We start from the raw sequence: 27690 nt of genomic DNA, 5'->3' as shown, positions 1-27690 counted from the left end.
TCAGCTTGCTGGTCCTAGTGCCTTCTTGAGGCTTCCTTTTTCTTTTCTTTTTCTTTCTTTCTTTTTTTTCTTTTCTTTTTTCTCTTTTCTTTTTTTTTCTTTTCTTTTTTTTCAGAAAGTAGATAATATGCTTTTGACTTTGCTCGGGGCTGTGGTCTCTGTTGCGATCACTCATATCTGTTGTGATGTGAAAGCAGCCAGAAACAAATATAAACATTGCTCATTGTTATGCACTAATAAAACTATACTTATGAAACCAGGTAGATGGCAGATTTAGTTTATGGACTATAGTTTGCCAACTTTGTGCCAGAGCTGTGGCTCTGAAACCTTGCTGCAAAGTTCAGTCATTTGGGGCAGTTTAAAATCTGATGATAGAAATAAAATCTAATAAGGCAGAATGCCAAGGCTTTCATTCTTCACACACACACACACACACACTCTCACACACACACATTCACACACACATACTCACATACACACACACTCACATACACTCACACACACACACATTCACACACACTCACACACACACTCTCACACACACACACACTCACATAAACACTCAAAACAACAACAAAAACCAAACAAAACTATGGAAACCCAGCTCTCATCCTCAGGAATGTGGATTGATTGATTGGCCTGGCCCGTGGCCTACTCATCAGGATTATTTTTAAGTGTTCCTAGAGATAATTTTAATGTGAGGTCAGGTTGGAAACTTAGTCTTTCTGATGGAGGATCTGAGGATCCCCGGTGAAGCCAAAGTTTTAGATTTCAAGGTCTGTGTAAGGAAACTCTTGGCCCATGTTACCATGGGCTGGTGTGGTTTATAGATGTTCTAGAGGTAAGACCCTTAAGGTCAGGTTTATCTTCCTCAAATATGAGAAGAATGGGCTTGCAAAATAGAGACCACTGCCAGAAAATGCACTTCCTTCTAGAACCCAAGACCAACTCCTGCTGAGCCTGTGCTGCCGGCCTTGTGATTGTTTATTTTATAAACAGCCAATAAACTGCTTTTCCCTCTCAGGAGATAAAGATCCTTCTGTTCGGCTCTACCTTTTGCTGCTTCAGTGAAGAATGGAAACTTCAGAACTTTTCCTTCAATGACATCGCCTCGTTAAAATACGGCATTGTGCAGAACAAGGCAGGTTGCTCTTGGGGTCTCTGGGGACCTTTCTTCTGGGTTATCCTGCACAATGCAGGGACATCATTCCCGTGGTGACCTCTCAGAGCATCAGTGGGGTGACCTGGCCTACCACACGGTACAGGCAATTAAGAAGAGGACGCTAGAGCAAGAAGAGCCTCTGTGATCCTTGCTGGGGACATTCTAGTCACACTCACTTCCTGTGACACTGAGATGTCACCACGAGGGAGCCGAAGGTGGCCTTGAGCATGCTTGGAGGCTTTGAAAACCTTCATAGGCTCAACCTTGGGAGGAGTTGGGGTGTTTGAAGGTATTAGAGCTGGAGAGGGTCACTTTCAAAAATGGAGTCCAGAGCATGGGAGTGGGGAGTTCAGTACTACAAACAATGCCAGGGCATCATGGCCATGACCGGTTTTGGAAGAGCGTGCAGTGGTTGTCACAGAGCCAAAGGTGAGTGTGGGAAGTTCTGCACCTGCTCTGGGCTTACTCAGCAGGATAGTCTCAAGAAAAGCCTGAAGATGTTCCCACTCTGTGGCCAAAGGCTGCAGGACAGCTCCACTGGGCACATTCCTCAGGCGTGGAGCTTCCCCTGCCTCTGTTGTTGGAGAAAGGGCCCTGATTACAGTCAGATTCTGCCTCCTCTGTAGTGTGGCCGAGCCAGCTTCTCTATTACTACAACTTCAAGGACACACTGACCTAATGCTCTGGCAATCCTTGGACGTGGTGGGAGTTGTCTGAGTGACGGAACACCCATGGCCATGTCTCTCGCTTCACACCTGACTTTGTAAATAGTCACTGTCATCCCATGAGGAAGGGTCTAAAACTGACCTCTTCCTCGGAGCAGGGTGAGGCCTAGGAGTCTGGATACAGACAGGTCACCTTGCTCAAGGACCCCTATGACTGAGGCTAGAGGCTGCTGGGTGGAATGAACAGCTTCTTGGGCCCATTTTCACTGGTAGTGACATGTGTCTTTCTCTGCAGGGGGGTCCCTGTGGAGTTCTGGCAGCTGTTCAAGGCTGTGTGCTTCAGAAACTCCTGTTTGAAGGAGATAACAAAACCGATAACAAAGCCAACTCGAGTCTGTAAGTCAGTGTTCATCTTCCCTTCCCAAAGCTTCTTTAGAGTGTCCAGAATAAATAAGCAAGTGTGGGTGTTCGCTAACATTTCCCACCATCCCCTGAAGGTTAAGAAGGGCAAAGGTGAAGGCAGCTAGGTAGCAGGGCTCCTGCTGACCTGGTTAAATGGACATGGTACTGTTGGCTCTAGGAGCAGGCAAGGATAGTGAGTCACATTTTGCTCCACATGGCAAGTGACCAAAGACAGCTTCGCAAATATCCTGCCTCCTCAGACCCCTTGCATACCCACATGCACCTGCTGAACCTCTGACTGGGCCCAAGGCTTCTGCCCTCCCTCCTTATCTCTTCTTATCCAGAACTGCCCGTTCCAGCCAACCCCACTGTGTGTGACTTTTCCCATGCTGTGACCACGTACTTTCTGTTTCACACACCAAGTGTTTGCACCTAGCCACCCCTGTTCATCTACACATAGTCAACACTCCTAGGACACCTCTGTGCAATGAGAGAAGCCAGTGCTTTCTCTCCCTCCTCCAAGCAGAGGCCCCAACCGAGAGGTTTGAGATTTGCTACTGATTTCTGGTTAGGCCAGCACTTTCTCTGCACTTGACACTCCTGATGTGTAATTCCTGCCGAATTAGGGACCCCTGCAAGTCTCAGCAGGACCCTTGCCTAGTTCCCTTCTTAGCTTGGAGCATAAATGATAGATAGGGCTGTGAGAGTGGTACCCTTCCCTTCATGGCTGCTGGAACTGAACAGGAGAGCCAGACAAAGAGACAGGTAGTGATGAGGTCATGCGTGTTGCCAAGGGTGAGAGAGCAGGCTTACTGCAGGTACATTTGAATCTTACTGACATCTGCAGAAGGAAGGAAGCTCCGTATTCCCCCACATACATATCCATGTCGTAACTTTTGTCCCTCTAAGTTTTCCTCCCTCTCGCCATATACCCTCAAGTTCTTTCCCTGTGTGCCCAAGTGGTTTGTCTACTGGTCCCTCCCAACACGCTGTGAGTGAAGGGCTTCCCTGACCCCCATGCCCTGCCTCTGATTACTCTACCTCTCACTGTGCCCTCCCTCATTGGTGAAGTTAGGTGTCTATATCTGCCTCCTCCCTAGAACACACACCCCATGAGAACAGGGACTTTCCTAAGCTGCCTGGTCCACAGGCTGGCTCCTAGAATCCGGCACAGTGCCTGGTCCACAGTAGAGCTCTTAGGATTTTTGTTGAATGAGTGCATGAAGAATGAATGAGTTGTTCAGACAAACAGGGAGGGGAGCCAGAATCGTATTTCCATAAAGAGAACAAGATGTGCAAAGGCCCTAGGGCAGAGAGAAGGACAGAGGTCGCCTGAGGTGGCCAGGGATAGAGTAAGGCCCGGCAACCAGAAGGGTCTCTGGATTCTTGGGAGTATTGGCACTTTGAGTAAGCCGTGACCATGGCCCTTGTGAGTGGTCTCATGACTCATGGCAGCCCAAAGCTCCTTCAGGGCCTCTTTAGATCCCTACACTCATACATAGATGGTTTCCCAGTTGTTGGGTTGTATTGAAGTCTTTTGCAGAATGGGATGCTCCCCAGAACATAAGCCATCTTCGTTTCTTGTAGTCCACAGGAGAAGGAAGCCAGAGCTTTGAAGGTAGGAGGTGGACCAGGTTGGAGCCCAGGGAGACAAGAAAAACCCTGCCACGTGGTGGAAATTGATACTCTCCCCCACCTCCAGTCATGGCCTGTCATTGTTTAGTGTAGTCTAGGCCTACTCTATGCACCGCTGCACAGGCAGCTTTACCTGCTCAGCAGTGTGGCCTCGGCCTAGAGCTCCTATGTGCCGGGCGGGACCTGGAGAAAGAGAGTGGGTTTATCCGGACAACAACCCAGAGGGCAGGCCTACTGTATTTATATGTGGAACCTGGGTCATGCTGGCTGCTGGGGCCAAGGGTACACATCTGGGACGAGGACAGAAGTTGCTATTGGGGTGTATGTGACATGAGGATTGTGTTCTGTGTGGGAGTTGTAGTGTTGGGGGCTTCTATCATATGGGGGAGCGTTGTGTTGTATGTGGGGCAGCGTTACAGTTTTGAATTACTGAATGTGGGTTGCATTCCATGAGAGAAGCTGTGCTGTGTATATGTGGGGTCGGTGATGTTATGTGTGTGGGTTGTGCTGTGTTCTCAGAGTAGGTTATGTTGTAGGTAGTTTGTGTTATGTGTGTGATACTGTGTATGTAGGCTCTGCCTGTGGAAGATGAGATGAGAGCGCTTTCTCTGGGTCAGGTAGCTCTGGGTGGTGCTCATCATCCCTCTGCATCCCACATCCCCACGGTCCTCAGGCTAAGTGCCCAGGATGCTCCTTCCTGCTCAGTGAGAGGGGAGCAGGGACATTTGGCTCAGCTCTGTGAAGTCAAGGAAACTTAAGGAGAAATGGTGGAGGGATGAGTTGGGAGAATCCCTAAGGCCCTCCCAGATGACCAGCAGGGGCTGTTCCTGGTCAGAGGGCTATAGGTAAGGGAACTGTTGTACTTTGCAGTCTCTCACCAAAGAAGTGCCAGCTGCCTTAGGCAGACAGTTAGGGAAGGGGAGGAGAGCCTTGGGGACACAGCTTAGGCCGATGATGACCCAAGGACAGAGCCAGCAGCTGTTCTGGGACAGGAGGAAAGGAGGAGCACCGTTTACAGTTTGCGTCCCTGCCTTGCTAGTGTTGTGCAGGTTGAGGGCTACAGTACGTATCCTTGTGCAGTGGGTGCCATGTGCCCTTAGGGAGGGAGAGTCAGTGCTAGGGCCGATGCTGCAGAGAACACAGCAGCTGGGCCGGACCTGATTAAGCGTGGTGACGGGGAGCTCACATCTCCTTCTCTGTTTGTATGCCTTGAGAAAATGCAGAGACTTTTGAAAAACCTTCCAGAACCATGCAAGTGAGTAGGCCCATTGAACTCAGCCCATTACGGTACAGATGGGGAAACTGAGGCCCACAGATGGATCAGGGTCACAGTTAGTACCATTGCTGAGCCAAGACCAGCCTGTGACATCTTGTCTGTCATAGCCTATTGTTGCACTCTAGAAGCAGTGGGGACCAGAGATGGTAGAGGGACCTGAGGCTGTTGGTGTTTGAAAGAGCCAATGAATGCTCCAAGACCCTTTCGGCTCTCTGTTTACCAAGAACTTCTCAACAGAGCCTCCCTTGCCCTGGTTTAGTAAAATTAGTGCAGACCACTATGCTGCATTTGGGGTGCCCGTGTGTGTGTGTGTGTGTGTGTGTGTGTGTGTGTGTGATGCATTATGTCTGTTTTAGATGGTCCTCCTGGGCTGTGCATGCTAGATCCCTTTTCATTCTAAAATTGCCCAGCTTCAAAGAGTAAGGTTGGGGCAGGGATGAAGACACGCTCCCCTGTTGGCCTTGGGATTGTGATGCATCTCAGGATGCTCTGGCAGCCCAGGGATCTTCCACACGTGCAGACCTCCCGGGCTGGATTCTTGCAGAGTGGGTCTAAAGAATGCAGAGAAAGGGACAGAGTTCTAAGAGAGCAGAGCTGAGGGTGGGCAGCTCTTTCAGGGAAGCCAGGCAGAAATCAATGCCTCTTGGCAAGGCCGTGTGTTTTCTGTATGGCTGTCTGGCCTCATTACGGCTCAGCCCATCGGGTTGGCAGCTGCCTCGCCTCAGTCAGTCCGACAAAGCTGGGCGGCAGGATACAGTGTTTTTCCACTGGACAGGAGGAGCTGTGCTGCTTGGCTCATCCCCCCATAGGCCCCAAGAGAGCCCTGGGGCTGGAAAGGCCTTTAGAGGCTGGCAGGAACGAGGAGATCCAGGACATTGTCCTTGCACTGTACTTCTCTTCTGAAGTTGTGGGACATAACGTACATAGAAGAAACACTTCTCTCTGGATCTCCAGATCCAGGTCCCTGCACCCCACCCGCAATCCAGCCAGTCCTCTACCCTCTCTCAGAGGGAACCGTGGCCTGCACACACTGCCAGCTTTATCCAGAACTTTCTATAGGCTTGGTTCCATGGGTACATCTTCAGAGGAACCTGCAAATAAATAGTCTTGAGATAATTAAGGCAGAAGCAACTCTTCTCTGAAACACCTGGACAGGCATAGGGTAGGTAGCTTCCCACCCAGCCCTCCCCAAACACTTCCGCCTTCACTTCTGGAGGAATTAGACCCTTGAGGAAAACTTGTGGTGTAAGAGCCTGGCTGGGGGCCAGATTCCTGGTGGGGACAGGACACGTGTGTCTGCTGTCTAGGCCATGAGAATTGTCTCTGTCACCAAGGGGTCACCCGTTAAGCTGTTGCTCAGATAATGGTGAGGCTTAAGTCCAGGATATGTAGACAGGTACAAGTGACCCATCCTTTTGTTGTCACCTTTGGGATGAGTGCACGCCTGTGTGTGTGTGTGTGTGTGTGCAACACAGAGAGCCCTGACAGTACACTAAGCAACAGAACAGCAAGGCTGAGGAGGGGTGGGGCTCCCTGTCACCTGGGGGTCAGATACTGACCCCGGACCTCTTGACGGATGGTTACTGCATTCTCCATGACCCTCTATTTTATCTAGAAAATGACAGCTCAAGAAGCCATGCCTGAGAAAGATGGAGAAGGCTGAGATAAGATGGGGAGCCGCAGACGCTGCTAACTGCAGGCGACACAGAGCGAAGACTATAGAAACAGGCCCGCTCAGAGAGGCAGTGCTGCAGGCAGTGCCAGTGAGACCAGGGAGGCACTGGATGTCACTGTGTCACAAGATGCTAGACAGATGGGCTGCAAGGCAGGCGGCAGGTCCTAAAACCATGGTTGGCTAGCCCCACCTTCCTCTTTCTTCCCTATGACTTGGATAAATCAGTTCATCCCCAAGACTTAGTCCTTCATCTTTAAAGAGGATACTATAGCGCTCAACTTACTGGTTGTTTAACAGTTTCACATATGGAGTGTTTATCATCAGTGCCTGGCACTGGCTAAGGACTCCTGCGCTAGTTTTAAAACCTTGAATGACGGAGGCTGGGGAGATGGCTCAGTGGTTAAGAGTACTAAAGGACTCAGGTTCAATTCCCAGCATTCTCATGATGGCTTACAACTGTCTAGAACCCCATTTCCAGGGGAATCTGACACCCTCATATATACACAAATACAGGCAAAACACCAATGCACATGAAAAAAAATCTCGAATGTCACTGCTTCCAAGCAAGGATTGCTTGCTTCCATCATTCCCTTGAAGTGCTCAGACGTCCTGGTGACTGTGTACTGTGGGACCAGAGGGGGTCTAGGAGAGACTAAAACTCACAGTGGGAGGAGAATGACTGTAGCTGTTCAGTGAAGTGTAGGTGAGGCAAGCAGCCACGAGACGCAGGGCCCACAACACCTGCTTGTAGCTTCTGAATCCAAAGAGTAAACATCCAAGCCATCTCAGCCACTCAGGCCTCTTTGTCCCTGGCATGGCCTCTCCTGAAACCTAGAAAAAAATTTTTTTTCAATGTTATTTTCCTAGCAAGTGCTGAGCGACCTGGGTTGGTGTTCCTAACGGCTTAGGCCATCCGGTTTGGCGATGAGATGGTCCCTATTTCCTGTGAGGAATATGGCAGGCTTCCTGAGTCTGAGGAGGCATTAGGCGGTCACTGGCTTATTTTCTTCCAGGCAGAGCTTCATTGCTCATTCTTCTGCCTTTGCAGCCTTGTCAGTGCCAGGAGCTCCATGTGAATAGGTGTCGGGTGAACCCCTGTCTGTGGATGTGCTCCATGTGGTGACTGTTGTGTTGGAACCAGTGACTGAAAACTCCCCACGCATCAGGGACGGGGCTCATTTGAAATGTCTTGTCTCAGGCTCCCAACACTGAGGAGAGTTCACTGTCATTTTCAGTTTCCCAATGGAGAAACTGAGGCATCACTGCATCTTGTTAACATTTTATTTTAAAGTAATTAGGTTCTAATTTTAAATAACAGCCTGGGTGTGGATGCATGGCTCTGTGTCCCACTATGATAGCTATTTACTGGTGTCCTGGTTTCTTTCCTCTTGCCCTGGCCGAGTGTGCGCGCATGTGGGTAGATTCCGGCATTCAATCCGGCATACGTCTCAGTGTGATGGGGAGGCGTTTTTTGGTGAGAGAAAACCTGGAGCTCCCCTGTGTGCATTCCTTTGCCCTACCCCCAGCAGGTCTTCATCTTGTTGGCTAGGAAGAGACTCAAGCCAGCCTCTGCAAGAATGTAGGGGAGATCCACAGAGCACAGAGGGGGAAGCCAAGGAGCATAACACGAAGGAGCCCTGGAAATGTCAAGTGGAAAGAAATGGCTATATTTGGCCACTGCTTTCCTCCCCCTTATTCTTGATGTGGCCCAGGAACCTCTTAGTCACCATTTTTATTGCAGAATGGCTCAGCAGCTTTAGATGTGGTGCCTGGTGGAGCTTCCCAAAGCTACCCTGTGCCTACATGTTGCTGCTCTGTGTCCTGCCATGCTCTCTGACCTTCTTCTCCTGTGCCACCCCATCCCAAAGGTCCATCCTAGTGGCCTTTTCTCTAGGAAATCTCTGCCAGCCCCACTTTGTCCTATGCTTTCCATGAATCTCGCAGCTTCTCAAAGGATTTACATGTATCTGGAGCTCAGAGGTCTGCAGCGGGCCAGTCCCCATCACAGAGAGGCCATTGCTGCGAGCCACAAACTGGTTTCAGTTGGCAGCATGGTAGCATCCCTAAGGCCACCCAGGGACCTGGCTTCTGGTCACTTGTGTTCTCATCTGCCCCCAGCTGATGGGACTGTGTGGAGGAGCCACCTAGACACATACCATAGGTTGCGCCTGTGTTCCTCTGTGTCTTCGTAAACCTAAACATGTTCCCTTTCTCATCAGCCGGCTGCAGCCCTCAGACGCCCAGAGGACTCGCTGCCTTGCTCTGGCCATTGCCGACATCCTGTGGCGAGCTGGAGGCAAAGAGCAAGCTGTGGTTGCACTGTAAGTGGTTCTGGGGGCCATGTCCTATTTAACCCCCAACTTGTCCTGGTCTAGCTGCTGGCTGAGGCTGTCCTGGCCGTAGCCTAGCCCTGGAGTCTGTTACCACGACCACCATCAGCTCGTCCCAGACACCTCCATCCTGCCCTGCAGTCCTACAGGTCATCTTCTGCATCTTCAGCCTCACCGCTAGGGTAGAATCATCACCGCCTAGCTCTGTGGCTAAGCGTTGGGGAAGGAAGTGGTTTGGGAATCAGTTTGCTGACTTTAGTATAGTGCTTAAGAAAGGGGGCTCTCTGAGGCAGACCCTCAAAGCCGTTGCTTGTTAGATGTGGAACCTTGAGACCTGACCTCACTTCCCTATGCCTCATTTGTTGATATGTGTAGAAAATGGGGTGATAATAATGAAGACTTAATGGTTATGAGAACTAAATGAGTATAAATAAATGATACGTATTAGATATAATAACATTATCAGCATGAATCATTTATTAATGTAATAGGTGGTGGATGATAAATGTGATATGCTTTCGGCAGTATTTGGGCATCACATCAGTTGTGGGTTGGGCTGTCGGCTACTGCCTCCTGCCTTTGATACCCTATGCCAGGTAACTGATTAGCCCTGGCACCTGTCTATTTGGCAGCTCTAAGGACAGGGTGTTCAAGAGCTTATGGAACAGAAGCCCAGAGAAGAAAGATGATGTGTCCCAGGCCACATAGAAGCTGGTGGCAAATGGGCCCCACACCCAAATCCTACTGTTAGTCAGGGCTGCCCTGGGCTACACTCCCATTTTTGTTGCTGGGGGAGTCTCCGTGGGTGGGGAGGCTTCTAAGAGAATGGCTGGAATCCTTGCCCTGAATGAAGACAGTGGCAAGCCCGCAGTCCTTCCTCTGCAGATGTGTTTGCCAACTGTAAGGGAGAGAGAGTCAGGCTTCCTCCTTCCAGACATAGGCGTGGTTGTTCCAAGCTCACCCACCACTCTCTTTTTCCATGCCCTGGACTTGTGGGTGAGTTCATAGCAGGAAAAACGACAAAATCCTCTGTGGAGCTGTCACTCCTGTTGGCATTTATTACATGGCACATGTGGTCTTGCTGTCTGGAGGGCCAGCCTTTTCCTCTGGTAGAGGACTTATGCACCTTCTTTTCCTTTTTAGGGCTTCAGGAACACCGCACTTCAGTCCAACAGGGAAATACAAAGCAGACGGAGTCTTAGAAACAGTACGACTTTCTGGAAAACTATCGTGCCACCTTTGGCTTTGTTTGGGGACTATCTCCTTTCATATAAGTAAATCCTCCCCCAGCTGGGGCTGGCTGGCCATCCCTGCAGCCCAGGCCCCCAGAATCTTGCCCTTTGGGGGTGGAGGAGAGCTGGGTGGCTTTGTTGTTTGGTGTGGTTTGGCTTGTCAGAGCTAGTTCAATGGCTGAGAGGCCCAGTGTGTCCCCTCATCACCCGCCATGTGTGAGGTATAGAGATACCTGTCTGCAGTGTTCCTTGCTGTGCTGACCTTCTGCCTCTCCCAGATCTTTAGTATCTTTTCTAGCATTCATGTGGATGGGGAGAGGCGCCATAATATAGAAAGTGGGGGAGGAGAAGTTGATAGTATGGGGCAGCAACCATAGGCCCAGCCTAAGTGAAAGTCAGGGAAGAAATAGGAAAGATATTGAAAATGCAAACATGGTAAAGAGATCCAAAACCTGATATGCCTTCACTATTTGTTTCAGCCAATTTGTTTCCTACAATCCAGCCATACGCACATGTGACCCTTGAACCCTCATTCAGGCCCTTGCTTGATTAATGTTTTCTGGAAATGTGTTTTTTCCTGACTAGCTTGAGAAAAGCTTGTTGGGGTTGACCTGGCTTGACCATGGTGACATGGAGAAGTGATTCTTCCTGGCCTCTCCTATTCCTTGTTTTACCCTTGCACACAGGGAGCGTGATCCCTGTGTACCGTGTCGGGGGAGTATGGGGACTTTATAGGAGGAGTAACCTGTAACTCACCCAGCAGTGCTGGGCAGTTTGTAGTAAAGCCAGGGCCTGACCCTTCATGGGGCACAGTCCCTGGGGACATGTGGCTCACTCTGTGTATGTTTCTTCACAGCTCACATTGTATAGTTTGACCAGCTCTGAGGACCTGGTGACTTTTCTCCAGCAGAGTGTCCATCAGGTATGAGCAGCCATTTCTTTGGTGGTATGAACATTGCTAAACGTCCTAATTCTTTTATGAAGAGGGTGGTAGGTAGAGTAGGGCTCTGGTCATCTCCACCCAGGGGTTGGCAAAGAAACTGAGCAGAACATGCTGAGGTAGTTCAGAGACGTGTGGGTGTGGATGTGGGTAGGAGACACAGTTTCTATGACTTCCCCGAAGGCTGGTAGTGATCACAGGGCCTAGGGCGCCATAGTAACTGGGATTCATCTGGGATTAGAAGCCAAGTTGAGGCTTGGCTTCCTAGGGCTTTCCCTCTGCTGAAGTAAGCAGCCAGTCTGGAAGGCTGGACTCTGAATCAACAGGGAGAGTTCTAGGACAAGCTGGGAGGTGATGAGAAAGCAGTTCTCTCGGTGGGACTGGAGGAGACCCTGCTTGGCACAGGACCTCACCAGTGTCCAGAGAGGTGGGCTGAACCATGCAAGACCTTACATTACCTGCTTTGCTCAAGGAGGGTTGCACTTCACTGTTGGTCCTGAGAGTGGCTCATGGCCTATGGCCAGGTTGGACAGGGGAAGACCTAGGGCTTTTGTGATCCGCAGTGGGATAAGGCTCCATAGGGTGTGTGGAGATGTCCTCCATTCTAGGGGCAAAGGACTTGGCTCATAGAGTAGTCAGCCTGGCGTTGGATCTGAGTGGCTGTGAGACTCAGGTTTCATCCTGAAGCTTTGTACCTCAGTTACCTCACCTGTCATGCCTGGACAACAGCCATGCCTGCCTCACAGATTGTTCATGAGGCCTAGCTTCATGGTACAGGCATATAAAGAAGGAGGAAGTCCTTTTTGGAGTATACCTGCTCTATGAGGGTCAGGAAATGCTCTGGGGGTCGAGTAGTGAGCCTAGAGAGGGAGAATTAGCTGGAGGTGGGACCTGACCTGAAGTCCTGTTAGATGCCCTGTCTCAGCACTTTCCCCTGAAGATCCTGTGGATCTTAGCACAGCCCCAGAAGCATCCCGACCCTGACAGCACCAGATGCTCCCTGGGAAGGAAACAGTCCCACACTGAGACTAACGGAAGACAGGCATGGTCATGGGGCACTGGCCCCACTGAAGCCCGTCAGTCCTAGATCTGTTGCTTTCCATTCTGAGGCAGCCCAGGAGAGCTGGAGCCTGCACTGTCATCTTGGTTAGGATAGCTTCCTCGGGTCTAGGCAGAGGGGTTGACATGTCAAGAGGGTCCTTGAATAGCTGTCTCTCACTTGTGCCATCTCTACTTCTATTTTTTTCTTGGACTAACCCTGCAGGGTATCTGCAGGGTGTGTGGCAGTTTCCCACCCTTGCTGAGAGCAAGGAGAAGGCTGGAAGCAAGGGCCTAGGGACCTGCTGGCTGCATGTGGCCCTAGCCTTGGGAAAGCACTTTTGAACCCCCATCTAGAAATGGAAGCTGGAGCAGTTGAACAGCTTCTAGACCAGCGAAGACTCTTGAGCTCCTGTGGGAAAATGTGTTCCGAATGAAGTACAGGCACTCCGAGTGAATAGAACCAGGGCTGCCTATTGAATGAAGTGTCTGAGGGCACAGCAGTGTTCCTGAGGGGTGCCCATGGAAGGTGGTCCCCTGAGGCAGATGGAACATGGAGCGGCCCTAGCCATGGAAGGAAAGGGGTTGAGGACTGAGAAGTGGCCATAGTGCAGTCAAGGAAAGGCTTTGGGGGCAGGTCACTGCCCCTGTGATGGTGACCCTTGGCACTAGGGCTTCTGTATCCTTGCCTGCAAGTGTCATCTTGGTTAGGATAGCAAGTGGGGTCTTGTGCCTCAGCCTGTGCCCTGGGATTTCTACGAAGCTTGTACAAGACAGAAACCATGAGGGAGTTCAGAGAGGAGGGCCTGCTCTCAGTGAGGGTCCCTCAGTGTAGCCTTTGGGCTCTCGATATGCCTCCTCGATGTCTATGGTTCCTCTGGGCAGCTGGGCTAGCTAATACCCCCGTTCCTCTGGAAACAGTCTTTTCCCCCACAGCGTAATTTCTGTTTTTGCTGGAAGCAGTTGGGCTGCCTCAGCACTAAACACACCAAATCCATTTTTCATGGGCTGTGCTTAAGAGAGGCTCCTCATGCCAGGCTTGGAAATGCATGCCACCACTGCCCCAAATAAACAGCCTCCATGCTGCCTTCGTTGCGGCTCACCACTTGAGAGGTGTCTGGTGGCCCCAAGCCAGCTGGACAAGGAATTCCTTTGGAATACCACAGTGGGCTCATGTCTTCCCAGGGCTGAAGCTGTGCTGGGAGAATGGTTCTTTCTTCCCAGGTGGCACCAGACATTGTTCTCAGCCCGAGCCACAGTTTCCAGCCCAGGTTACCTTTCATACCGTCAGTGATGCCCTGAGGCCTCCCATGTCTTGGCAGCTTGAATTTGATGAGATAATTTTAATAAATATTTTTTTGAAAGCAAGATGGAATACTGGTACCATTCAGCTGTGTCCTAAGAGGGCAGAACTGGCCAAGTTGGGTTGGGTTTTCTACTCCCTGGGGGCCCAAAGCAAGCACTGTCTGAGGTATCCTGAAGACTTGAACCACACCACACTGCCCAGTAACAGCTTCCCACTGTGCATGGTGATTTCTGCTTCAGTGGCTCGAATGTTCACAGCTATACCACAGCCCCGCAGGGCGACAGGCTCCTCGGGCTTGGCCAGGGAGACCGATCCCAAAGCTGAGGCTTCCCCTAGACAGAGAGTAAGGCCATAGCCAAAGGGGAGACGGGTAGAGCTTGGTGACTCCCCAAGGCAACTACAAGGTGGCATTAAAGCTGCACACAGGATCTACCACCCACACTCCGCAGGCATGGGTCACTGGGGGGGGGAGGCAGGAACATCCCTCTGCAGCTGTCACTTCCCCAGGAGTTGTCTCTTGAGAATGTGCACAATAAATGACCTGGGAAGTATGCAAGGCAGGGTCCTAGTAATCATTGTTTTTCATTGAAGAAGCCCCAGCACCAAGTGTCTGGTTTGAGGTCACAGGTTTTAGATGAGGTTGATTCATTTAATTTGAGGCTCATTCATTTATTTTGTTGCTACAGTAAGACTTGAGATCGTTCATAAAATGAGCAGTGTTTTCAGGGCTCTCTGGTCTCCTCAGGCCAGCCTATGGGCCATTACACTCGCTTTCCTTGCCCGAAACGTGGTCACATCTCTTAAACATCACATGTCCAGCAAACCCTGTCTGAGCCTCTCCTTGTCCATACTCAGCTTCCTACGAGGCTGCCGCGTGTTTTCAGAGGAGCTTGCCACGCTGTTCTGGCCAAGCCGCTCTCCACACTTTTTAGGTTCTTTTTTCTTTTCGAGTCACCCCACCAAGCAGACACACTCACCTGCTTCTCAGGTACTACCCATTTGTAGTGGCCAGCCTCTTGTACTGTTTATTTTTCAAAGAGGGTCTCTCTGTAGCCCAGGTTGGCCTCACACTCATTTACAGCCCACAGTGGGCCCGAGTCTTCGTTTCTCTCAGCCTGCCAGTGCAGAGATCCCAGATGTCACTCCTGTGCCTAGAGGAACAGGCTCTTGGTACTGGAGCTTCGCTCGCTATTATGTTTTTATGATCAGTTAACTGCCTGTTTGAGTTACAGGGTGGAGACAAAGACTGCGCTTTAAAGGAAAGATGATTTTATTAGAACCTTGAGCTGTAATAGTTTCCGAACTGGAGTACTATATTTGATTCTGAGTTTCTTGGTGGCCAAGGAAAAAACGGAAATGTACTCCGTTACATCATGTTTATCAAAATAGCCTTGTCTCCTTTTAGCTTTAAGTCCAAAAGTTATCGTTGGCATACAAGGAGCACTATTATGACTATCTCCAAACACAGCTCAGCATGCCCAAAGTGGGACGAGCTAAATTTCACACTGGCTTGGGGCTGGGAGCTATTGACTGTTTCTGTAGACTATTGTTTGAGTTGGGGTTTCTATTGCTTTGATAAAACCATGACCGACAACAATTTGGGAAGGAAAGGGTTCATTTTAGTTTACAACTCCTCCCACCTGTCCTTCCATCTGCATCCACTCCCTCTCTGTCTCTCATTAGAACAGAACAAGCTTCCAAGAGATACTAATAAAATATATCATCAATCATTAGTCAAGAAAATGTCCTACAGACTTACCTACAGGCAAACCGGTGGGGGCACTTTCTCACTGGGTAACTCTCTAGCTTGTGTCAATTTGCCAAAACCCAAACCAAACCACAGTATACCAGAGCCAGAACGAGTGCCAACAGGCCCTGTGCTGAACCGTAGTGGACCATAGCTGCTGTGGGTGTCAGGCAGGCCCTGCTGTAAGTGGTTTACAACCTGCTGTAAGCAGAAACCCCTACTTTGCCTGTATTTTACAGTGGAGAAAAGGGGGTCGGGACCAGGAAGTTCAGAAACATCTCTACGATCATGTGGCAGGCTCAGAATGGCAGAGCCACACAGCCAGGCGGGGCTGACTGAGATGCAAAATAGACCAGATGCAGCATCAGCAACATTTTAATACCAGACAAATCAAACCCAAGATGACCAGCTAATCAAAACTGGGTATTTAAAAACCCCTTTAAAATAGTATATTTGTAGCAAAGGTGGGCACTTACTGGCTTCCAGCGGAGGCCATGCCTGTTCTATGTCTGTTGTGTACTTGCTGACCACATAGCTTAGTTCTTCTGTATAAGCTATGTCGAGCAGAGCACCCTTAGGTCTCCAGTGTGTTACCCAGGAGCTGGGCGGTCTCGTTCTCTGACAGAGGGTAACAACAGCAGAGCTCAGCTCCTCCTGTCAGGGTCAGAGGCACAGGGTCCCAGAATGGGATGTGTCACCACTGTCACTTCTGACTTTGGTGCCTCTGGGGTCATGCATGGGCTCTATAGTGGTATTTCTGTCACCTAGGTTTTGGGGCTCCGTTCCTTGTTCCTCTGTCCAGATGTGCCTAGGATATGCTCTCTATGGCTACTTGCTAACTTTCATGCCTGGGCTATAAGCCATGAAGTCATGACCCTGGCAGACTGTGCTCTGGGTATGGTTGCACAAGTGGCTTGAGAGTGGAGATGTATATTTGACAGGTCCTTTTTCCTCCTCCCTCAGTTCGAGGCGGGACCCTACGGTTGTATTCTGCTCACCCTGTCTGCCATCCTCTCCAGGTCCCTGGAACTGTGAGTATCTGCCCTCATCTGTCTTGTTCCCTGGGTGGCTCTTGATGAAGCTACAAGGAGGGAAAGCTGGCTGGTGTGGAGAAGAGTCTATATACACATCTTCCCGGGGTTGCCTTCTCTGTGGCCTTCCCATATGCCAGGAGATGGCAGGGGATGGCAGCGGATGGCAGGGGATGGAGACCTCCTCCCTCCCTCAAAGAGCTCGCAGGCAACTGCAGTACATGCAGGCAGAGCACGCAGTGAGATTCTCCTGATATCTGTGCAGGGATGGATAATGGAGGCACAGACCTGGACATCACCATAAGGGAACCCAGCAGATTAATAGCACATGAATTTTTTGTGAAGTGCAATCGATTGACTCTCCGTTCCTTCCAAGCACAGGCAGGGTTAGAGTATGGAACTCTGGGGGAGGGAGTAGTGTTAGGGGTTCCTGGTGAGGGAGATTTGGGAAAGAGTTCCTAGCAGGTTTGGGGGAAAGGGCTGAGCCTGGGTTGCCCTGGCATAAAGAGCATTTGTTTCCCTGTGGATGTCAGCTGCACTGGCGGCCGAGTGCTGTCTCCCTGGGCCTCTCCTGTGGGTGGGAGGAGGCGTGGGGCTTTACAGCCTCGTGCCCTGGCCCTCCTGCTGCTCGCTGCTGCTGACCTTATTAAAGGAGGGCGTGCACAGCACTTTCTAATGGCATTTTACTTCTAATCCTGCCATAATGATATGATTCATTCCTGGTATGGGCTCACGTGCACGGAGACCATAAGCCTTTCTGACTTCTCCCAGGCTTGCCTTGCTAATCCCTGGATGGTGGGAGGATGGGGGCTTTCAGCCTCACCGAGGGGAGCTGTGCTTTTGGGGACAAGGCCTGGTAGTTCTGACTTCAGCTTCTCCAGCTGTACAGGAGCTTCTGGCCTAGGGTGCAGGCTGTCTTGTCTAAGGGTATGGTGACTGCTCCACTCTTTGGAGCACCCTGAAGTGAGTGGGCACCCAGACCACATGCAAGCTCCTGCATGTAACCCTCTCCCTCCAGAAGGGACTCAGGGCACCACATCTAAGTGACCTTCTCACTGGGCAGAGCTGGAGAGCTACTGCCACCTCTTACTGACCCGTCTGACCTGGCCAGGCAGGTCAAGGGCAGTCTCTATCCAGGCTGTCATTTGTGGGCATTCATCAGTGTGGGAATAGCGTTACAATCCTGACAGCACACACACACACACACACACACACACACACACACACACGGCCACATAGACACCAATTTACAGAAAAGCACACACAAGTATCTATAGCATTGACACAGAGGTGCAGTCCAACTGACTCGAGGGCCTCTGGGTAGCTTTCTTGAAACCTGTAGGCAAGGGTCTTGTGGTTCCTAAGGCATGATGGTCTAGTTAGGCCTCTTCCTTCCCAAGGAGCTGAATTTGATCTCACAACAGAGGTTTCTCCTCACCTTCCCTTAGCGTTCAAAGTAGAGGACAGATCCACATACGGTGAGAATAAGGGCAGACGGTACCTTAGGCAGCTTCAACGGCCAAACCCTTTGCCTTGACAGTCAGACTGGAGAACATGGAGTCTGTACCCTGCTCCACTGGGTGGATCCACTATGGCCACTGTGTCTCTAGGAGGTGAATGGCTTGCCTAGGCTATGGTTCAAGGCAAGCTGGCAGCCAGCTACCAAGCAGGCTGGCCCCACGCTGCTGTTTTGTTTTGCTGCATACAGAGGTGATTTCTGATGATCTACAAACTTGGAATCAGGCCCGATTGCTCCTCTTTGCTGGAGTTTCTTCCCCTAAGAACTGGAGCTTCCTGGGCCACTCATCCCTCGTGGTTTGCCCCATCTTTCCTCCACAGGAAGCCCCTGAATCACAGGTAGGGCAAGGTCATCTCTGCTTGGATGCGCCGACTTTGGTCTGGGAGCGTGAAGATGGGCTGTGTTCCCGACACATGCTAGCCTCCAGTAGGTCTCGTCACTCTTTCCTTCAATCTTGTCTTGACTCCTCTGGAGTCTTCTCAGTATACACAGCCTCAGCATGGCCAGGTCTTCACGATGCTCAGCCCTGGCCTGGGCTTCCCAGCCACAACTAAGCACCATGGAGCTTGAGATGGGCCTGGTGCAAGGACTGAACCCAGGCCTGGGATGTCCAGTGTGTGTTGGGAGCCGACTCTGAGCCGAAAGCGGCTATTGTCTTTGCAGCCATCTTGAGCCATATACCCTGACAAGAGACTTGTTTACAACAGCTGAACACACTCTGATAATTATCTTGATCCCTTCAGTGAAGGTCAGGCAGTGGTAGCACTTTAGTCCCAGCACTTGATTGACTCAGGAGAGATATAAAAGGAGAGGCCAGGGCAGACCCAGAGTCAGAGCTAGTCAGACTCGACAGAGAGCTAGACAGACTTGACGGAGAGCTAGACAGACTTGACGGAGAGGCAGAGGAAGAGAGCAGACAGACTAGTCAGAGCAGACAAACTTCGTCTCCAGACAGACTTTGACTAGACAGACCCGACAGAGAGCAGACAGACTTAGACTCCGTCTCCTGCAGGCAGACTTCGTCTTTGACCAGACTTCGTCTTGTGTCCATTCTTTGCGTCCCTGTCCCCACTCTCTCTCTTGCTCCCTGACCCGCGGACCGGAGCAGCAGAACGGCTCGCTACAAATTGGCGCCCCAGAGTCGGCTCTCAACAAGTGTGAAGTGAACTTGAGGTAGCAACAATTACCTCTGAACCATTCAAGTAAATGAGGCATGTGGACTGAAGGCCTCACTGGCAACCAGGGCAGATCTGGGTAGCCTGGGTGGCCTCTGCAAATATTCCCAGAAGGCTGCTTGAGGTGGCAGCATCTCAGAAGAACTAGCCTTGCTTGCACCACCTGTGATCCAGGGGCTTCCTTCAGAGGACTATCTGTGAGGATAGGAACAGCTTGGACAGTCCTAGTGTCGCTCAGCTTCTGAGAGTGGTGTTGAAATGGCCACAGTCCTCAGCTCCCAGCTGGCGACTATGCTCTGCTTGGCATACCAACTACCCGTATACTACCTTGGGGTCAGCAACCCTCAAAGGCCTTTCTTCGTAGACATCTGGACACAGAAGTACAGATGTTACCCAGCTCCGGCACTAGGTGGCCTGTTGGCGAGACCATGAATGCAAACCTTTTACAGTTTCATTGTAGATCAAGGGCACTTAGATCCATGTCACTCAGTGGCCACCTGGCTGGCCAGTATGTCTTCAGTGCTTTTTCACTAGCTGACTGGGCTGATCAAACTGAATCTAACTTAATCTTCAGAAAAATCTATTTCTGAAAAAACAACAACAAGAAGAAAAGCCATTTCAAAGCTCACCATGCGAAGCAGGCATTGTCAGGTGGCTAGTGAGTGTGGTGGTGCGGGGATGGCAAATCCCCTGCCTGCCCCTCAGCATCTGGCATGACTCTTCCTTGTTCCCAGTTCTGCTTAAAAATGTAGGGAGCAGATGATGGCCGAGGGCCTTCCTGCTCTGGGTTCCGAGTCAGCTTTGGAGAATCCTTTGATGCTGTTTCTGGATGGTCTGTTACCACTTTGAGTGGTAGTTGGAAACAGGTCCTAGGAGCCAGAGTTTTTATTATCAAATGCTACTTAGCCATGAGAGTGCTGGGTTGGGAAGGCCTCCCTAGTTCATTCCAAATACTGTGTGTGTGTGTGTATGTCTGTGTGTATGTGTCTGTGTGTGTGTATGTATGTGTACATGCATGTGTGTGTGTGTGTGTGCGTGTGTGTGTGTTTGTGTGTATGTGTCTGTGTGTGTTTGTATGTGTATGTACATGCATGTGTGTCTGTGTGTGTTGGGTGGGTACTGAGGTGGACATTGCTGGTCTGAGACTGCAGAGGATAGCATGACAACATGTGTGATGTGAGTGAGGGAGGGAAGTGGCACACTCTCCCCTCCCTGGTGGGGTTCTCTCCAGCCCAGAGGCTGCTCTTATATCACCCATAGGTCACTTGTGATCCAGAGTGGAGCTAGGGTGCATGCCAGGGACAGATGCAAACCCAGCATACCCAGGCCAGTTGTTCCCAGGAGCAGGCAGAAGCAGGCCTTTGAGCTTTGCTTCCTCCAGGGAGGGTGGAGCTTGTGTAGGTTGTTTCCCCACAACCTGATTTTAAGCTGTTTGTATTCTTTCTTAAGATTTGCAGTTGCTTTCAGTAAAGCCCGTGTTACATTTCATGCTCTCATGACTTCTAGACACTGAGCTGTGTGCCTAGAGATTTCCCTAGGGAGTTCTCGAATGGCCCCCAGGGATGCTCAGAGCCCCACAATCTGGACACTGTCCAAGTCAGGCTTGGGTGACCCAGGGTTGGGGGGGAGAGGGATGCTAAGAGAAACACAGCCTGGCTCACAGTGAGGCAGTGCCCATCAGTGGCAAGAAGTCATGCCAGCAACCCGAAAAGAAGTTTTCTTATCCAGTGACCATCGGTGCTCATTACTGCAGCGTCTTTGGCAGCAGAATGGCAATCTTAAAAGTCCAAAACCACAATGTAGAGCACAGCCAGGCATGGAGGGCCAGGGCCTCGCCACACCGCATCTCACCATGTGACTCTTGAGATTAGAAACAACAGTGCCAGCAGGACAGTTTCTTTTCCTTTAGAAAATGTCCCTGAAGTGAGAGTCAGCCATGGACGCTGGCTAGGAGGCAAGTGACGGAATGTCAGTCGATTAACTCATTCGTGTAAAGCATGGCCGGAGGAGAAGGACATCCGGGAGTAAATGCTGTCTTTGGAACTTGGATCTTCTCTGCATCTTCAACCCTCTCTTATATCCCAGCTGTGTTTCTAAGAAACCAGACTTGCTACAGTTTGCACTTTGCCAGGAGTCAGGCTCCCAGGCACTGTGTGGCTAGCCTTGGCTGTACCCAACATAGAATGTGTGAAACTTGGGGTACCCCCAGGAAGACAGTTCAAACCCAAAGGTTTACTTTACTGTCCAGCGATAGGACATTTTGGTTTCAGTCAGGAAGTAGAGGCATGGAGAGCACAGAAGAGTAGGAGAGCCAAGGTTAGTTTGGGGATGGCCCCATAAGCTCTTCTGAGAACAGATAAAGGCAGGCACAAAGCTAGCCCAGTTGCAGAGCCCTCCCACCCCCCAGGGGAGCTGGGAGGCCAGGGACATGTGCAGTGAGGCTAAGAGCTAGGAAGCTCTTGTTGGGAACCTGCTGTCCCTACACATGTGTGGCTTTCATCATGATGAAGTGTGCACAGTGCTTGGCGGGCAGCATCCTTAGAGTTCCTAAACATTCCCAGTCCTGGATAATGAGGAGGAACAGCTGCCCAGACCAGGAGCCCCAATTCCTGAGCTTTTATCTCCATGTCGTCAGACAGATCTCCAGTCTTCTCCTACCTAGGGCTCCTCCAGAATGTGCAAAGCTGTCCGGGATGGAGAAGGGCCCTTGTACTGGATCATTGAGATCTGTAGGCTACAACTGGGGTATAGCAAGAAGTCTCTCAGGGAGTTCCAACAGTACGTCCCATGAGAGAGACTACACTAACAAACATGTCCAGCTACACTGATGGAGACCAAGATCAAGAGTGGAAGGGAAGGCCCGTGTCTCAGCAAATGCCTCACCCAGACTCCCTGGTATGAACCATCCTTTGTGTACTACCCTGTGAGTGTGTGGCCAGGGTCTCCATCCTCTCCCCGCAAGGGATGTGTTTTAGTTAGGGTTCTAGTGCTGCCGCAAAACAAACAAACAAACAAAAAACCCACAACCAAAAAGCGAGTTGGGGAGGAAAGGGTTTATTGGTCTTACCCTTCCACATGGTAGCCCATCACTGAAGGAAGCCAGCGCAGAAATCCAAACAGGGAAGCAGCCCAGAAGCACGAGCTGACTTAGAGCCCACAGAGGGGTGCTGCTCACTGGCTTGTTCTAGATAGCTGGCCCAGTCTACTTTCTTATAGAACCCAGGACTAACCGACCATCTCAGAGGTGGTACCACCTACAATGGACTGGGCCCTCTCCCATTAATCACTAATAAAGAAAATTCCCCACAGCAGTGCTTTTCAACCTTTGACAAATCTCTGTGTCGAAAAATATTTACATTACATTTCATAAAGTAGCAAAATTACAGTTATGAAGAAACAATGAAAATAAGTTTATGGTTGGTGGCGGGGTGTGTGTGTTACCACAACATGAAGAATTGTATTAAAAGGTCACAAAGTTAGGAACGTCGCAAACCACTGCTCTGCAGGCTGGCCCACTGCGTGATCTGGAGGTATTTCCTCAGTTGAGGTTCTCCCCTCTCAGTGGACTATGGTTTGTGTCGAGTTCACATAAATGTAGCCAGCTGACTGTGTTGTCAGGAGGCAGTCTAGCCGGAAGTAGAGGGGAAGAGAAGATCGGATCCTTGTTGCCACCTTGGGCTTTTGTGATCTTGTGGCAGCCCAGGAATGGACCACAGGCCTGAGACCATTTTGCTTCTCAGGGGTCTTGGAGAAGTGAAAGATAAGTTGCTGTCCTCGCTGACAGTGTCACTTGTCTTGTAGCTCCCAGGCTAATAGGCCATGCACATCTCTTCTTCCCTGAGGGACGGTGACAAGAGCTATTCAGGTGTGTCTGATGACTTAGGAGTGGAAAGAAAGCAAGGTCCAGATAGGCCCACACCAGCCTGGGAACTTGATGGCCTTTTGTACTTCCAAGTTTAGTTGTCAGGGTCTGAGCTAGGTCCCCAGGCTACAGAGATGGCAAATTTAGATGGGGAATGTCCAGTAGGGCTGGCTGTGGGCGTTAGCTCTGCCAATGGACACTGAGCCTGGGAGGTGAATGGGAGGGGCCCAGTCTGTGGTCCAGGATACAGTGTGGTTGATAGCTGAGCCGAAGGCCCTCCTGAACTTCAGGTCCATGTTTATGTTTTCATTCTCCCTACTTCTTCCATTGAGGGTTCAGGTATCCAGAAGAAGAAGTCAGGCCTCAGTAGGAGGAGAGGAGAGTAGCTCACTGAACCTTCTAGAAGGGAAGCCTGGGCCAAAGGTAGGCTACATAGTTATCCCTCCCTCAGCTCGCCATCTGGAATCTAGCTATTGGAAGCTGTTATCAGGGCTTCCCTTGCTCACAGCTTCTCCCACCCGGTACTTGCTGTGCATCTGCAGGGTCTGCTGCCCAGTTCTAGCCAGTAAGGAACCAATAGGATGTTACCTGGTCCTAAAAGGCCTTGTTACTTAGAAGGGTAAAGTGATCATTGAGAACAATTGGTATGGGTCCTGGAGATAGGAAGGAAGGAAGGAGAGGAAAGATGAGGTATTTCTGTCCCTGAGGTAAAGAAGGCCTAGTCTCTTTATGGAGGAAGGAACACTTAGCAGAGCTGTGAGGATTGGCAATTAGAGCTTGTCAGACAGAAAAATAAAATCAGTCTCCAGGAATCTAGCTGAGAGGAATGGTGCCAGAGCCAGGGAAAGATCATGAGTCACTATGCAAAGTCAGCTTTGGGGTACACCACTCGGTAGTGAGGGTCATGGGTTCCTTGGGGATGCTCTGGGCAGTAGTGAGGACCACACTCGGTAGTGAGGGCAATGGGTTCCTTGGGGATGCTCTGGGCAGTAGTGAGGACCATGGCTCCCTGTTCTTTCTTTTTCCTTCTTCAGACAGACCCCTCTTCACTCTCTGGAGCTTCCTGACACCATGTATTCTCTTCTCCTCACTGCCTGGGCATGGGAAGGACCCTCCTGTCATGATGCTCTCACAATGTGCAAGGCTCCTCCATGGTCTGGTCCTTCATTATAACAACCCTGCATGGTAGCTATTGTTATCCTAGGGGACCACAGCACCCAGGGAGAAGAGGCTTGGCATTCAAGCATCTGATCACTGTCCCATTCCTCTGCCCCTTCCTGGAAGAACCGTCTCCTCCAGTCCTTTGTAGATGTCCTCAGCTACATTTCGACCTTTTGGAGGCCCAGGTTCACCATAGGCTCTTGGCTGTGACATGAATGGTCAAGGTGGCAGGAATTGTGACCTCTCAGTCATTGTTTTCCTGTTTTTAATTGTTGTGATTGTAGGAAAAAGGAAGTGACATTTATCACATGCCAGAGGCTTTATATAGTTTATCTTGCTCTGTTCTCACAGTAACCCATAATAGGAGGTATCGCCAGGCTCATGTAGCCTTCGGGGACACAGACTCTCAAGAAGGGACAAGTTTTAAATGGCAGCCTTTGGGCTTGAACCCAGTCCTCACTGACTTAGAGCCGAGATTCTCTCAGCTGTATCACAGCTGCCCGTCTCACTGCAGAAACTCACCTCCTTGAAGTAGGTTGGGGGGTGCAGGAGTGGAGCCATTGGGGAGGTGCTGCGTAAGAGCTCACCCAGGGACATGGTTCTGCAGAGCCCAAGTACTAGTGCTTAGGCATAAAAGGGATGGCTGGTTTCTGTTCACACAAGAGTTTTAAGGATAAGTGTCAGGGAGCGACCACCCTTGTTCCCATCCCAGAAGTTCCAAGAGATGATTAGCCCTCCCCTGATCTCTTATTCCATCAGTGTGGACTCAGACCGTGAGGGACAGGGGTTGGTCACTTGGTTAGACTGAGGTTGAGCTGGACGCCAGCCTGCCTTGTTCAGGTAGACTGGACCATAGAGATGGGGCCATGTCTCTAGGCTATAGATGCCTATTATTGTCCCTTCTGTTTAGAAGTTTCTGTGCCAAATGCCAAGTTCACATGGGAGATTTTTAGGTGAAGGGACAAGCTGGCTGGAGCCAGGGTTGGTAGAACCTGGGTGGGGTTTCAGGGGTTTGGCCTGCCTGGAGCTGGCTGGCCAGGCTAGCATCTGGCTGTATGTCAGACCACGTAGAACACTGGCACTGCCTGAGGTGTGGCCACACAACAACGAAGTCCAGTCTTTTCTTGGGACTTCAGTTTCCCTATCGGTGAGAGATGAGGGTCCTGCCCTCCTGGCCTACCAAAGCTTCTGAGAGAAGAATGCATTTGGAAGGACCTGCAGCTATAGAGCCTATCCTGTGTCGTCAGCTTGCTCTTCAGCAGAACCCCAACCATTGTGAGATGTGTGGAAAGGGCAGAGGCCAGAAACTGGCCTCAGGTCTTGAATCTTGGATGGTATCCACCACTAGCTTGGACCAGTCTTTTCCCAGAGCCTACACTGAGCCCCGGGGGCTCTCCTGGCCCTGAGGCTCTCTTGTTCTATTCTTTGTCACTGGCCAGTGGTTCAAGGACCTCCAGATGGTGAAAAAGTTTGAGAGACTTGGTCATTGCTAGCCTCCCAAGAAATGCTCTCTGTTGCCTCTTGTCACTAGGCAACCCGGATACCCAGAGGGCAGGTCCCTTGGTCCTGGCTCATTACTCCCAAATGCTGAGGTGTTGGGAGCAGGGCATCTGTTACTGAGTCTCACCTACCATGGCCAGGTTCACTGGGGCTTTCCCACTGTGGGCTTATTGGCTTTGCAGTGCAGGAAAGCACAGTTTGCTGGAGGGACCTGAAGCAGAGGACAGCTTCGGGCACATGGTTCAGATGGACCCTGGCCTCTTAGCTTTTATAGCTCAGGATCCTAGTGGGAATTATAGAGCAAGCTAATCTCTGCCTTCGCCATAGAAGCCCTGTCCTCGGCTTCTATAAAGTGAACTTCTGCACAGAAAGTTTTGTTAAAAGAGAGCTTTAAGTCTACAGTGACAGTGGAAGTCCCTTGTCCTAGTATCCTTGACTGGTGCTAACAAGGCTGGGAACACACTGATGCAGAATACAGATTCAGATCCATTGAATACCGAGTCTTATTCTTACAACTCTGCAGGGTGGTGGGGTCAGGGCCCACCCTACTGGCTTCATTCTAATATAAGCATCCGTTTAAAGGCTCTCACTTTCCCTAGATGCATACTGTGAAGGTCTCATAGTTGGTAGGGACTTGAGTTTTTGTGTGTGTCTGTGTGTGTGTGTGTGTCTGTGTATGTGTGTTTCTCTGTGTGTGTGTCTGTGTGTGTGTGTTTCTGTGTGTGTGTGTTTCTGTGTGTGTGTGTTTCTGTGTGTGTGTGTTTCTGTGTGTCTGTGTGCATGTTACTATACTGAGGATTGACCTGAGAGCCTCACATTTGCAGGACGAATGCTCTACCACTGAGCTAAACAACAATCCTTTTCCATTTTTAATTTTGAAAGTCTTACTCTAACCTGGCTGACATTGGACTTCTTTCTTTTCTTTCTTTTTTTCTTTTAGATTTTGTTTGTTTTTTTAAGATAGGATTTCTCTAGCTCTGGTTCTCGATCTGTAGATCAGGCTGGCCTCGAACTCAGACATCTGCCTGCCTCTGCCTAAGTGCTGGGATTAAAAGTGTGAACCACAGCACCAGTTTGGCCCTGGACTTTCAATCCTCCTGCCTCTGCCTCCTGAGTAACTGGGACTATAAGCAGGTTTGTTTCTTCAGGTTGGGTTCAATGTATGGATTTGGGGAGACATAATTCAGCCTAAGACCATTTTGCTCCAGAATGGGAGGCTGAGGCCCAGGGAAGAAACACTTGCAATTATTCTACCGAAGGCTGGCACTAGAACTCAGGGCTGAATCAGGCTTCTGTGTAAACTGATCTCTTAAGTAGCCAGAGCAGAGGAGGATGGCCTCTGACCCAAGACTCCTCACACATGGGCCTTGTCAGAGATCCCCAGGGGAGGACTGGGCATTGCCTTTGCCAAAGTTGTAAATCTCTTAAGCCATAAGCTGCTCCTTGGCGTCTCCCCGGTGCCCTAATGTGAAATACACATGTCCCTCCCTTTTAAGATCCAGGCAACTTCTGAATTTCCCATCGTGTTTGCACCTAAGGATGCAATTACCATTTCCTCCCATTGTCCGTCCTGCTAGTCCCTCTTCTCCCAGCTGACGCAGGCTTTCGGGCCCGCTGGGTGAACACGCGGCTGGGAGCTTATGAAGAGCGGGCTGCTTCTGAAAGCCACAGGTGGCCAGCGGCCAGTGATGCTTATCAGTCCCCCCAGGACTGCTTTGAGGTTATTTTCTTCTCGTCAGAAGACGTTGTATATGCCACAGAGAACGTTTCCATCAATTCTTCTGCCTCAGCTAGCGCCAACCCTGCACTGTGCTTGCCGTGAGTCACCCTGGCTGGCTGTCTCCCAGGCACACTGGTCTGCTTTTAGTGGGCGAGACCTACAGACCTTCCCAGAGGACCCTGGGCCTTTGTGGTTCTTTATAGGTCTCTGTGATTCTACCTGGAGTCTATCTCCTGAATACCACTTTCCCAAATTATAACCCTCCACCACACACACACACACACACACACACACACACACACACACACACACAC

General features: G+C 50.5%; 1 protein-coding gene across 1 annotated transcript in view; it reads left to right on the top strand.

Annotated features, from left to right (window-relative positions):
- Mindy4 (MINDY lysine 48 deubiquitinase 4) overlaps positions 1-27690 on the top strand; it is a 99585-nt gene that overhangs the window by 49606 nt on the left and 22289 nt on the right. The window contains exons 5-10 of the mRNA XM_028758410.1: positions 1025-1141; positions 2123-2223; positions 9035-9136; positions 10289-10352; positions 11234-11299; positions 16372-16439. Coding sequence (XP_028614243.1) covers positions 1025-1141; positions 2123-2223; positions 9035-9136; positions 10289-10352; positions 11234-11299; positions 16372-16439 — 518 coding nt within the window. The remainder of the gene's footprint in view (positions 1-1024; positions 1142-2122; positions 2224-9034; positions 9137-10288; positions 10353-11233; positions 11300-16371; positions 16440-27690) is intronic.

The sequence above is a fragment of the Grammomys surdaster genome, unplaced genomic scaffold (assembly GCF_004785775.1).
Source record: "Grammomys surdaster isolate TR1022 unplaced genomic scaffold, NIH_TR_1.0 126197, whole genome shotgun sequence".
Taxonomy (NCBI): Eukaryota; Metazoa; Chordata; class Mammalia; order Rodentia; family Muridae; genus Grammomys; species Grammomys surdaster.
The sequence above is the reverse complement of the archived record's forward strand: the minus strand, read 5'-3'. Positions and strand labels throughout refer to the sequence as shown.